General features: G+C 40.1%; 1 protein-coding gene across 1 annotated transcript in view; it reads right to left on the minus strand.

Moving 5' to 3' along the window:
- The window catches only part of IGF2BP3 (insulin like growth factor 2 mRNA binding protein 3), a 112438-nt gene that overhangs the window by 32934 nt on the left and 66697 nt on the right, over positions 1–12807 (minus strand). Inside the window, exons 5-7 of the mRNA XM_064704477.1 lie at positions 9858–9909; positions 9701–9764; positions 1290–1574 (exon numbers count right to left, since the gene is read on the minus strand). Coding sequence (XP_064560547.1) covers positions 1290–1574; positions 9701–9764; positions 9858–9909 — 401 coding nt within the window. The remainder of the gene's footprint in view (positions 1–1289; positions 1575–9700; positions 9765–9857; positions 9910–12807) is intronic.

Here is a 12807-nt window from a genome sequence, read left to right on the forward strand (position 1 = left end):
TGAAAGTAGATGAAATTTCCTTTTTTTAATCCCCAAACCAGTGAAAACATCATTCTCAAAGTCACGTATCTGTAAAGTTAGCAACCTGCAATTATTTCTGCTCTATCCACCCTTCTTCCAGACATAAAACTTTCCTTTTGCCAATCTTCCAGGATTTTTATAGTCCAAGAATTAGATGTTTTATGTATCACCTGAAAAGTTGGTTACCCATAGAAAAATTGCAACCAAGTCTTGTCAGGACACCACAAATCTCTTAAATCTTTGTTGTTAAACATGCTGAAGAGTCTCCTGGGCTACATTGTGCTAATGAGAGGTTGGAGGGAGCATCATGATAATCCTGGGTTTGGGGAGGGGGGTAAGCCTGTTTGTAGGGGGTTGGGGTGTAATTAGAGAGGAGTCCCTTATCCTCATTAACTACTCTCAAAACTGAGGCTCCTGCCCACCCTCATTCCCCTCACACACAGCTCATTCCCAAGTCCTGCCTGCTGCAACTACACAACTAGGGGCTCCTACAGCGGGCTGCTGAAGGCAGCATTTCAATTCTCGGCTTTTAGGGGCATCCTAGAAAAATTCTTGGAATAAGAACCCCACCTCCCTCCCTCTGCATCTGTGCTGAGCTCTTCCTTGTGGGCAGGATTTAACACACACTGGAAACAATCTCTTCTTCCAGTGTCTCTAGACCCCAGTGCTCTAAGCTTCTTAGGTCACTTAGCAGCTTGCTTTTTGCCTCCTGTGCATTTCCTTAATCTGTGTTTTGGTGTGGTCTGCAACTTGATAGCAACAAATGTATTTTCCAGAAACAGAGGGGGAAGCAAGAAGATAAAGTTCTTTGTTTAGGGCTTTTTCACCCACATCTTGAAAGGACAACATTTACAAATCCTAAAAATGCCCTTATCTAACTAAAACTAGATAAATACTCGAAGTACACTTGGGACACTTGGGTACATCACCACACTGATTGTACGTCCCCCCGAACATATTACAGCTCTTTCAGTTTCACTTTTTGTGCCAGAACCATATTAGTACATCTGAAAGCAAAACTCTCCAACAGAGTACCATCCTGCTAGCACATTTTAAAGAGGGATAAAAAAGTCAGATAGCACTTGAACACGTATCAGGGACAGAATCCAGTCCTTAAATAAATATTGCAAAATATTTCCTGTTCTCTGTCATCTTCATTTGCTCTCTGACCACGCAGGTTAGTATAATGAAGTTTTACAAACCCCTCTTTACACAAGCAACAATGACACAACATTAAAGCTATTAATCAGTTTTGTAAAATAACTTACTTGGACTGTGTCTGCTTGGTAATGTTTCTAATTGTTGCTCCTTCTTTCCCAATAATGGCTCCCACAAACTGAGTGGGAACCAGCATGCGTAGCGGAACGTCCGACTGCGGTTTCTGCCGAGTGGTTGCACCGGGTGACCCTTGCCGGGGAGGGCCCCGCTGACCAAATCCACGTCTTCCCTGGGGATGTTGCTGTGGAGGTTGCTGGGCTGCCATCTCATCAGGGATGTATGCAACTTTCAAGGAATAGTTTTCAAGCTGAAACCCATTCAGTTTTTCTATTGCTCTGTTTATTTGGAAAGGGGAGGAGAGAGTAGATTAAAAAAAAGCCCCACGAGCACAAGCAGGGCCTTATGAAATAACAAATTATTCAGACATAGACTTCTGTCCTCTCTGACTTGTGTGGTGAAACTAAAAACACATTCCAAGATGAAAAGTTACATTTGAAACTCTTCAGCCAAGATTTTGATTTCACAAAGCCACTATATTAAACACTACAAGTTAGCTCTTGCTTGTCCTGGGCTTCTTTACACTTTAAAGATTTTGCTGGTCCAACCCTATCAGCAAAACCTCACAGGAGACAGAGCTTATACACTCAAAAGCATTCTTTTGCCTGATTTAATGTAAATCAATTTCCCAAATAGAATTAAAGCTGCACCAGAGGGAAAACTTTTTAGCTGCTATCACAGCACCTTCATTAGGGTTTTTGCCAGCACAGCTATTTGGCTGGTGGTTTCACAATAACTGATATAGCTGTGACAGGAATGAAAAACATTTTTATGAAAGAAGAGAGCACCTTCACCTCAGCAGGAAAGGAAGCACTCAAAGCCAGTCAATGGCATCTGAAATGCCCCTTAGACTGCAACAGCACCTTGCAACTTATTAATTAGTCACCTTGTAGGTAAGTTTAAAAGTTGACAAGGAAATTAAAGCCCCATGTCTATGTTAAACTCCCCATGAAAACAAAGTTGTTAGAAGGCATTTAAAATGTTGTTTCAATTTCTCTTGTTCTTATAGTAAAGCATCGAAGAGGGATACTGCCCAAATGTACCCAGCCCTCTCTCACTGTGGTCTCTCATGCTGGAAAGCTCCTGGTCACTCAGCTCTGTCCCTCTTCCTAACCAAGGACAACTCTGCAGGCGCTCTTGGGTCTCCTCTTCACAGGAGGAACACAACTCAACTCAAAAATGACATTTCCAGAAGGTAGAACACCTTCCACTCACAGAGTAGAGTCAATAAGACTAAATATCTAGCAGACAGTAGGGATAACTAAGCTCCATGCAACACATTGGTAAACCAGTGGAATAAATAAACGCATTTGCCCCAAAAAGGCATTTAAAGTTTTGCTGCAACAAGCATTACTGTTCAGATTATCAGTAATGATCACTGAAATATGCACTGATATGGGGTAGTTTATAAATGCCAGACTTAATGTTGGACCAAAGATTACTGACAGATTTTCTTTAATACCAAAATTTAAATTGAAGGCCATCGTGGGAGGGAGGGAGTCTCCATCTTTTACTAAAGAGCTCACCAATATTTTCATTATAAAGCTCCAACAACTATATGCTCTGGAGGTAGCTCTCTGAATTCAGAAACTTAACCCAGCCCCTCCATTCATGAACATTTGCAGGACAATACTGCCAGTTTACCAAACATTAGCCTCAGCAACACTTTTACGCCTGCCTCTACTACAGAGATAAAAGATTACAATAGCCGGTTGCCTACATTTTCAAGGCCAGCAAGTGAAAAATGCTATTTGTCTCCTGGGTGTCCCATTTCACAGTCTGGGTCACAAGAGCTGTTGAAGCCCAGTTAAGAAGTGGTATTTGGATACCAAGGATAACAGGTCCCTCTTCTCCCAGGGGTTGAGCCAGCATCCTCAAACTACTCCAGTCTGACAGTAAAGAGCTTATGAGAAAATAAGTAATTTGTGTCTTTGGAACAATGTTTAATAAGGGCTGATAAATAAGGCCCAAGGCAATGCCAATGAACAAAGAAAGCAAAATATTGAATAACTGATCACTGTTCATTAAATACTTCCGTTAACCAAATGAGACACAGGTCCTTTGGGAATTGCCAGGAGTGTAATTACTCCCATAATAGAGGAATCCTTTACAGCAAGTGGCAAACAAGCTGGATTAAAATTTGGTGAGGTTATTTCAGAGCTGACATTTTTAATCTTTTACTCCATGGACTTTGAAGAGCTTTTTATTACACAATAAAACATGTTTACAAAACAGGAAGAAGAGTGAGCAGACTAGTGAGACTTATGTTTCTATGGATTTGTCTCAATTTTAAATTTCTGCATGGATTTCCAATGTCTGAAAGACATTCCACTGAAGTCTCTCACTCTTTCTGGACATCCTACTTGGAAAAGGGGTCTGAGACCTTTCCTTTCCATACACCCTGAACAGGCTAATTTCTTGTTGGTTGCAAATATCCATGACCTCTGTTTCTAGGCTGAGTTTCACTGAAATCAACCAGAAGGCTGAATTTCTACCATGAAGGGAAACAGCACTGCCAGACCATGCAGTTGCACAAGCCCTGTTTCTTTTGGAATCAAACATCAAGATGTTGGAGAGATGAACACCAACAATTTTGCAAATGTGCTGATAGGCTCCAGATTAACGTCCATCCCAGCTCATTTCCCTCCACGCATTTATTTGACAAGTTCAGGCATTGCTTCTTTCCCAAAATGCGTCAGCCTCCTCTGGCTTTAAAACATCTTTGACCAGAATCCCAGCATTAACACAAAACCTGACAGTAAATCAGTGCAACAGGCTTCTCACTCTTCCTTAGAAGTGGTTGGGAAAGGAAAGAGTATGCTTATTGTTTGCAACCAGGCTTCATACCTATCATGCTTTCACAAAAAACACTTTACAGCAACAACTCTGTATATATACACACACACTTACATGTACACATAGATGTGCACCACACTTTTCCTAGAAAGAAGGTTGGAATTTTTCTTCTTAATAACAATTTATAAATTGCTAAATGGTTCCATCTGTCTATAAGTACCTTAAATTCAAAGCAAACTGAGAAAAGTTCATTTGCCATTGTGGAAAATTAATTATGTCAGCAGTGAACAATCCCTGGCCACCAAAGCCATATGATGACATGGAAAAACAACACACTAATAATTCACCCTGTGAGTCACTGAGTTCTCCATATTTTACAGCCTGACTTGTTTTATAATTTGACTTGTTCAAATGATGGGAAGTCAGAAGAAGAATCAGTAATTAAATACTGATCTCTCAAGCCTTTTGTGGAACTGATATTTCCTGGGTATGTGGTTCCATATTCTACACTGATTTGGGTACACACACTGGAATGCCAAGATAACTGATTTGCAGTGGATGTAGCACATACACTGTTCTAGTGCAGTTCTTACAGAGAAAAACTTGCAGTTTTTGAAAGGTCCCTTTGGCTTGTTGATTCTGGCCTTCACATTCCAATATTTGACAATTTTCACTAGACTTTTAAAGTACAGTCATACACTTTTCTTCAGCTCTTCTGGACTAATTTTTATCAATTTTGTGGCACTAAACATGGGGCTAGAATTAGGCAATGTGATGATTCAGCAGCCCGTCAGCACCATAACAAGCTCAGTTTTAGAGGCATCTAGGCACTTCTTTGGGGGCTGGAGAGACAGATGTGGAAGAAGACCCAGGAAGAGACAAGTGGTTAAGAACTGTCTTCTGGATGGATGCAAAATTGCTGTAGAACAGCATCTAGGACAGCACTTGCTATCAGGAGAGCCAGCCTCAGCTCAAAGCAGGTGACCAGCTCTTCCCAGCACTAGGAGCATCTGTTTCAGGCAAAGCTATTGTCACTGCTGCACTCCTCCAAACACAGGTTACACCAAGCTCCCTCTGTAAAGCACATGTTCCTCTCACTGACTGCCCACCTGGAGGCTCCAGAACACAGCAACACCAACTCTGTCCTCCCACAGAGACCTCTGCCTTCCCAAGTGCTGGGGACTCTCCTTCCATGAGCACAAGTTAATAAAGGCCATGCAGACTGCCTCTGTCTGGGAGCACTGCTGAAACAACCCAAAAACCACCTTTTACACAGAGTCTAAAAGCCTAAAGAGTCACCCAATGAGGACAAAGATGGAGAAAAAATTCAGTTACCTTCCCCATTAAGAGGTGCTCTCCTCCCTGAAGTCATTGTTTAAAATTTATATTTAGTAGAAACAGAAAATGTTTCCATTTCACATACTAGCGAGAGCTGGTACACAGAAATCTTTTAGCATAGCTCTGAATTTTTTAATAAAATGAATTCATTAAGAGACTGCAGCAACTACTGTCTATGCACTAATAAGATGGATAGCAGCCTGGCTCTCGTTCATGTGACACCTGCTCAGAACCAAGAGTTCTTACACAAAAATGAAACCTTTAGCAACTATTCTGTAAATTAGGCACCTGAGTTTTTCCCATCAAAATGACATCTCACCACTGTCCTCTCAGGAGTTCCCTACAAGAGGGTGCTTGCCCAGCCTTCTCCCTTTTGATGTTAGTGGAATTTAAACACCCTAGATAAATTATTACAGTAAAAGCATCATGTCTTGTGCTGGAAATCATTCTTCCACTGATAGCATGATGACACTAAGCAATAGAAGAACATATTTCACTCTCACATGAGGCTTTTACATACACCGCTTTTCTTTTTTCATCCCTGAACAGATACAATTGCATATGAGAAGACATATATGGCAAATTTTCTTTAGCATAATTTTTTTTTACATTAAATAAAAATCTGGGTTTCACCAGTACTTCTGAAAACAAAGCCAAAATGAAACCTAAGCTTTTAATGCACCACTGAGTTTTCAGTATTATGATTCCTATGGTAACATTAGCCCTGACCCACAATGGCATGTAAAAGTATTAGTTATGTGAACCCTCATTCATTCAAGGATACATGTTGTGCACACACACACACAGAGATGTGTTTTTCATTGAAAGGCTAATAAAAATTTTTTTGCAATTATTCTGATTAAGAGGTGATCACTAGTGGACTTTCAAAACCCTGGGTAGAGCTAAATCCTGTAGCCTGTACTAGACTCCTACACACTGGAATCTTTGGGGAAGGAAAAGGGAGGGTGGTATAACTCTTGAAGCCAGCAGCCGTAATTTAGGTGGCAGCATGTCACAAGGACACAGTCAGCATGTCCTGCTGGTTGCAGCCAGGATTGATATTGGGAGAAGAGGGATTGTCTTTTGGCAAGCATGTGCCAGGCTGCCTCAGCACCTGCATGCAGCTGCTTGGGTGGTGCACAGTGAACCATGGGCTCCAGGCTCTGTCCCTCACCCTCTCCTCTCTTCTCTTCTAAATATTCCACAACCCACTACAGCATCCAATCATTGCCTATGCCACTAACCAAGCAGTACACACACTTGGTAAAACTCTCTCCAGTTTCTGGGAAGGAGAGCAGCAGGGGCAGTTTGAGAGATCAAACAAATCTCTTCTCCCCCCAAGTGCTTGCAGGAGAGGAGAGGAGGGATGTGGTGTCAGACCTGGTAGTGCCAGCCTTCTCTTTGCTACTCACAGTGCTAGAGAGCAAAAGTGGCTTTCCAAGGCCCACACATTGCTCTGCACATCCCTCCACAATGCTCCTGGGCTGCCAAGAAGTACCTGATATGCTATGCTGGCTCCCTTGCTCTGGGGCCACAGAAGCAGCACCCTGCTTTTTCTGACAAGACACGCTGTGCCTCTCCAGTAGGAAAGAGGCACCACCACAACATGTCAAAGACACAGACCTCTGTCCCAGCTAGAAGTCAGGAACTGTGCACACCTCAGATTTTGGGTGCTGTCTGTTCTAAGACTTCTTTCTCAAAAAGACTGCAGCAATCTTCAGTGTTTCCATTTCCCAAGTTAATTTTGGATGCAGACCTGAATTGAACATGCCACAACTGTAGTACTAGCCTAGAGGGGAAAACCTCTGCCACAACTACTTAGATTTGCAAGACAGAAGGCAGCTTAGTTTCCCAGCTGGGTGGAACCACAAGTTTTATTCAAAAGTACTGTCCTCCAAGCAATGCATACCACACTTGCTTAGAACTGCTTATCAAAAGTATCTCCAGATTGTGTTGCAGCACCCTCACCTCACACTGCCAGTACACACTCCAAGAGTCATGGCAATGCCATACAGATATCCAGCAGGGAAGTAGCCAACTTTGTATGTTGTCTCAGCCAACACTACTGAGAGGTTAGTGTGTGTATTGCAAAAAGTACAGCTGAGGTGCAGTTAGAACTAGGGACCCACTGTATGTGGCAGCATTGAAATCTTCATGTCATGGTGTTTGATCCAAAAGCCATGGCAAAGCACCATTTACCCTAAAGAGCTGAATTCCAAACTACAAATCTTGTTACCAGCTGCTGACTCTTTGCAGCCCTAAACAGCTTTTGATAAAGTCAGTTCTTGTTACTGCATGTCCTTCGTTGGATGACCAGCACTGCCCTTATCAGCTATCAGCACTTGCACACTGCTCCCGCTCCACTGCCATCCCCCACAGCCAGTTCCAAGCAGCAGAGCTAGGTCAGGTCTGGGAAAACCATTTCTCTGAAACAGTCTCTGTGGAAAACCCACACACAGGCAGGTCCTGTGGTGAGCCTTCATTCCAATTCCTCACAATTTTTTCCCTAAAACTACCTTGATCTAGAGACTTGTCCTAGGCGTTTCTAAACAGTTGCAAGAACACCTCCCAAACTCAGACAATCTGAGCTAATATTTTTTGTACATAATATGGACTCATCTGCTTAGAAAACCTGTGTCATGTGAAACCATTCACAAATGCAAATCAATGCTCCTCCACTTTCTCTACCTGTTCCAAGGAATCAAGCTGCCATCGTTCAACCTGCATTGCTTCAGCTGCCCTACAACACCCATGCTGCATGCCAATTTGCCTGCTTCAAACTCAACAGGCTCTCAGTGTCACAAGGTTTCTTATGAAAAAGAAAAAATTTATCATCTTAGACACTTCTTCAGAGTCTTTGCTTATCCCAGCATTTCCTTGGGATTGACCCTAAAATTTAGCACCTAAAATTGGGGAAGAAACTGTTGTTTTCATCTTCAGAAGGGAGTGGACAAGTCCAGGAACCCACATCACAGATGACAGCTCAAAAAAATATATTCTACTTCTTTCCATGGTATTTTTAGCACTTCCTTATATTTTCAAAGGAGAAACTGGCACATGTAGTACTAATCTGTAACACTGCACCATGATTTCTTCAGACCTAGAAATACAGCCTTTCTTAATTGCTATGCAGCAGAATCAAAAGCAACAGTAGAACCTGAAGAACTTCTTAGAACAATTCAGGTTTTGAGAAAAATTAAACAGTGAATTCAAGAAAACATCATTTCCTTTGGTTCCAGCATACACAGGAGATACCACTGACACAAGTTTCCCATCACATTTGTTTATAATACATTTACAAGTAACCTAATGCTTTGAAAGATTAAATACATGTGTTGCATTCAAGTTACGCACAGATGATAATTACTTAATTATATGTACAAATATTATTTCATTTGTAATTTTGAATTAATGCATACCATAAGCACACCCAGCATCTTAACTGCTGGTTGTAGTTTGCCACAAGGTGGCAGAAATTTCAAAGTTAAAATAGATTGCGGTAGGCTATTCCATGAGTTTGGTTTTGTTTGACCTGCTATGACTAGAAAGAGAAGTAGTAAGTTTATGTCACCAGGTTAAAACTTAAGAGCCACACAAGTCCTTTTTTTGTGGTAGAGAAGCAAAATTAAACCTTTAGCATGGTACATAATACTGATTTTAAAAGGAAAAGTACGCACAAACAACGATTAACTAAAACACTCAAAAAATTTTAATATCTAAATTAAAAGTTTGCAATCACTCAAGATATAGGGAAGCATAAAGTGTAGGCAGCCTAAATTTCAAAAATACCAAATAAATTATTTTAGGTATGCATATTATGCCTTTTGTGTGTTGGGAAGCAGCATTAAATTTTCTAACAAAAAAGTCCTGTATTCTGGTTAGCAGCTACATATTTTTCCCCTGTTATTTTTGCTATGATTGTTTGTTAAGAAACAGTCACAAAACAATGAACACTGCAAGAGGACATTACTGAAATGTGGCTAAAAAATCATTAAACAATAACTCCTATCCTCCCCAACTGGCAAATTAATTTTCTGCTCTCCCCAATAAAAAAGTTTTTTCAATTTTTTGAAATTATTAATTTACTTTTTATCAAAATGAAAGAAAAGCTGATTTTAAAAATTGTTAATTAAGGTGAATTACACCAAACTTTCTTAAAAGTCAAGCCTTAATTTACTGTTAAAATGGTGACATGATCAGAAGCAAAGTCACAACAACATGAACTCCAAAATGCAAGTTAGTGACAGAAACAACTAAAAAAGATACTTACTGTCTAGCCTGGTCCTTATTGCCATATGTTACATTTACAACTGCAGTCTCCGTGTCAGTGTTCACTAGAAAGGAAAATGCAACAGGAGGAGGGTAAGTTCAGTGTGCACTCTCTTCCCACTTCAAATTTAAAAGCAAATTGAGAGTAGTAACAGTACCTTGCTCACAGTTCTCCACAGTTCCATACTGAGCTAACAAACTATCCAGCACCTATAAGAGGTAAAAGAAATTACAGATTTAAATTTCAAAGCAGATTAACAAAACAAAAATCTAAAAACCACCAGAATCTTTTAAATTATTAGGAAAATATAGATCATTTAAGAGAGTCATTCCAAAAAAGAAGAAATTATTATTCCAGGAAGAACAAGCATACATTGCTTTTTTTCTCTCTCATGTCAGAAAATCTGCATTTAAAATTTCATTAATGTGAAAACACAAAGTATAACTTCAGGAAGGCACGCTGCACTGTACATTCCAAACTTTGAAAATAAACCTTCAATAAAAATAAACCTTCAAAAAAAAAAAAAGGTCACTGTTCTCAGAGGGGGCTAAAGGAGAGGCAGAAAAAGTTAGAGGACAGCAAATCCAAAATAAAACTTTCTCCATGTATTACAAGAACATATATCTATCTTTGTCCCTGTTTGGAGCTATTGGGGTTTTTCCTCCCAACACACTTAGGTTGTACATAAAAGTGTCATTCTCTTCCTTAGTGAAGAATTGTCTGTGTGGAGAAGGTAACAGGAAAAACCAGCATATGAAGAGCTGTTTCACAATTATTTTGACAGATTTCTTGAAGATCACCATGCCAGAGGAACCATTCACAACAGTATCCTCACCATTATTTGAAAATCACAATTTTTCCTTCGGTAGAAAGCTAGGAAGAAACAGGTAAATGTATATGACAAGTAGCAAAAGAAACCTAAATTAAGTAGTTGCATTTTGCATAGTTTTATTCTTGTCAAATGGAGGATGAAGAAGGGGGAAACACACAAGCTTCTGGAGAAAAATCAAGGTGTCAGAGTATTCCTGTAAAAGCATTAACACACCCACAGTTGTACCACATCTAAAATTCACATGGTATAGAGTTTTATTTTCTTCCTGGTAAGAAATAATGTTGCAGAAAATGGTGACTCTGGCAGTAACTAGCACAGACAGAAGTGCAGCAGCATTGTAGTGTATTGCATCCTAACATTTTGTCTCAAATTTAACTGATGCTGGAAAGGTTCACAATTTACACCAAGAAGTGAAAAAGCAAGCTTGCACTCCCTTTTGTAACCAAAATTACATTTCTTCAGGTAATCTCTTAAGGAGAAATGTAAGTAAGAAAGGGAGGAAACCCCTTAGGGAAAGGAACAAAACAAAGAAGCAAAGATAAAGGAAAGCAGTAGGCATAAAAAAGCATCTGTGCCACTTCCCTTTGCTAGAACCAGCAATCAAGTGTGCACAAACCCCCAGTCCCTAAAAATGTAAAGATGTAAAATTCAGACTACATCTCCATGAGATTACAATTCCTAAATTATAATATATCCATCTACCACATACTTTTACTACAACTGTATTTTATATGCCAAACCCAAAGACAAATTATATCAGTGCAATTTCCACTCTTTACCACCTACTAAAGTTTAAACTGTACAGAGATGTTTCAAATGTAACATTTCAAACCAGGTATTTAAAAGGCAATTCAGTGCTCACCAAGTTTGAGCAATGCATTATTGCTTCTAACTGCAGAATTTCCCCATCCTTCTTGTAGAGACTCTAGTAAAGTTTTCTTGGCAAGAGTTTTGTTTTCATAGACAAGTTGTTAATTGTCCTCTCATTCTACAAGTAGAGATTAGCTTAGTCTGAGAATTTCCCTTTTCAATCCCCTAAAAAATAATTTTTCTGCTGCTCCTCGGATCTGACAATTGGAATCTAAGTGAATGTTTGTGCTGAAATTTGCTAAATATTACTGAAGCAGAGATGCTCCAGGGGATTAAAACAAATTAAAATCTCTGGAAGATCCCTTTAAGACAATTAAAACACTGGCACAGATGAGTGGGAGAGTTGTGAGGTCTTGCAGGTCTGCAGCTGTACCTCACAGAAGCCAAGAGAGCCACAGCATGAGATTAGAGGAAAACCTTCTTCCACAGACTGCTTAAGGGAGCCACTGAAACCAGTGGGTGAACAGAACCCCAGGTGTGGTCAGGGATTTGAAACAAGAAAAGCAAAGCTTTTCCTGGCTTAGAGATCCTTTCTGGGATGTTTAGCTGAAATAAGATACCAAAGAGTTCATTAGTCTGATAAAGCAATTCCTTTGTCCCTATATTATGCCAACCTGTGCTGCCCTACACTGCAGACCGTGCCACAACACGGGCAAGTGTGCTTAGCTGTGATTGTGTTTGAACTGTGCAGACCACTACTCACGGCCACTCTGCCCCCAAAGCTCCATCATTTCAAAACAGAATTTCATTTTCATCCTTATTCATACAGGCAAAGAGTGCTAGAATACCAAAGGTACCACAAAAGTTTGCTTGCTAATAATTAATCAATATTTTGTAAGGTATTTCTATATTCAACTTATATTCTGGGCTTTATATTGCAACCCACATATTAAAGTCATCATCTTCACTAATAAAATAAATACTTTAAAGCTGAATCCACACAACTGTTAAAAGACACATTTTCTCAAAAAAGCACTTTCAGCATGTTTGTGATCAGCCATCAGAAACTTCTCACCACTATCCCTTGCATCTACCCCCAGGAGCCTAAGAACCCCAAGACTGCTTGGCTGTTAATGCTGAGGAGTAGCCCAGAATGGCATGTACAGCATCCCACCCTTCTCCAGCAGGAGTTCTCCACTCATGCTGCTCCTTAATCCTCTTCTGATCCATTTCAGTCAGAGACAGTGTCCATCTGGGCTTTAATCCAAGTGATTTGGGTTCCCATGTTTTTAAAAGAGTTGCTTTACTGAACAGATTTATGAGAAGTTTCCTCAAAGGATTGGAGCTTGCTTTAACCAAAATGAGAAACAATCCTCTTTGGTCAAAGACACTTGCTCTCTACAGCACTGTCTTCAGCAGAAACTTGAATTTTCATCACCATCAGCCTCATGCAGCAGGACTTAAA

The sequence above is a fragment of the Zonotrichia leucophrys genome, chromosome 2 (genome assembly GCF_028769735.1).
Source record: "Zonotrichia leucophrys gambelii isolate GWCS_2022_RI chromosome 2, RI_Zleu_2.0, whole genome shotgun sequence".
Lineage (NCBI taxonomy): Eukaryota > Metazoa > Chordata > Aves > Passeriformes > Passerellidae > Zonotrichia > Zonotrichia leucophrys.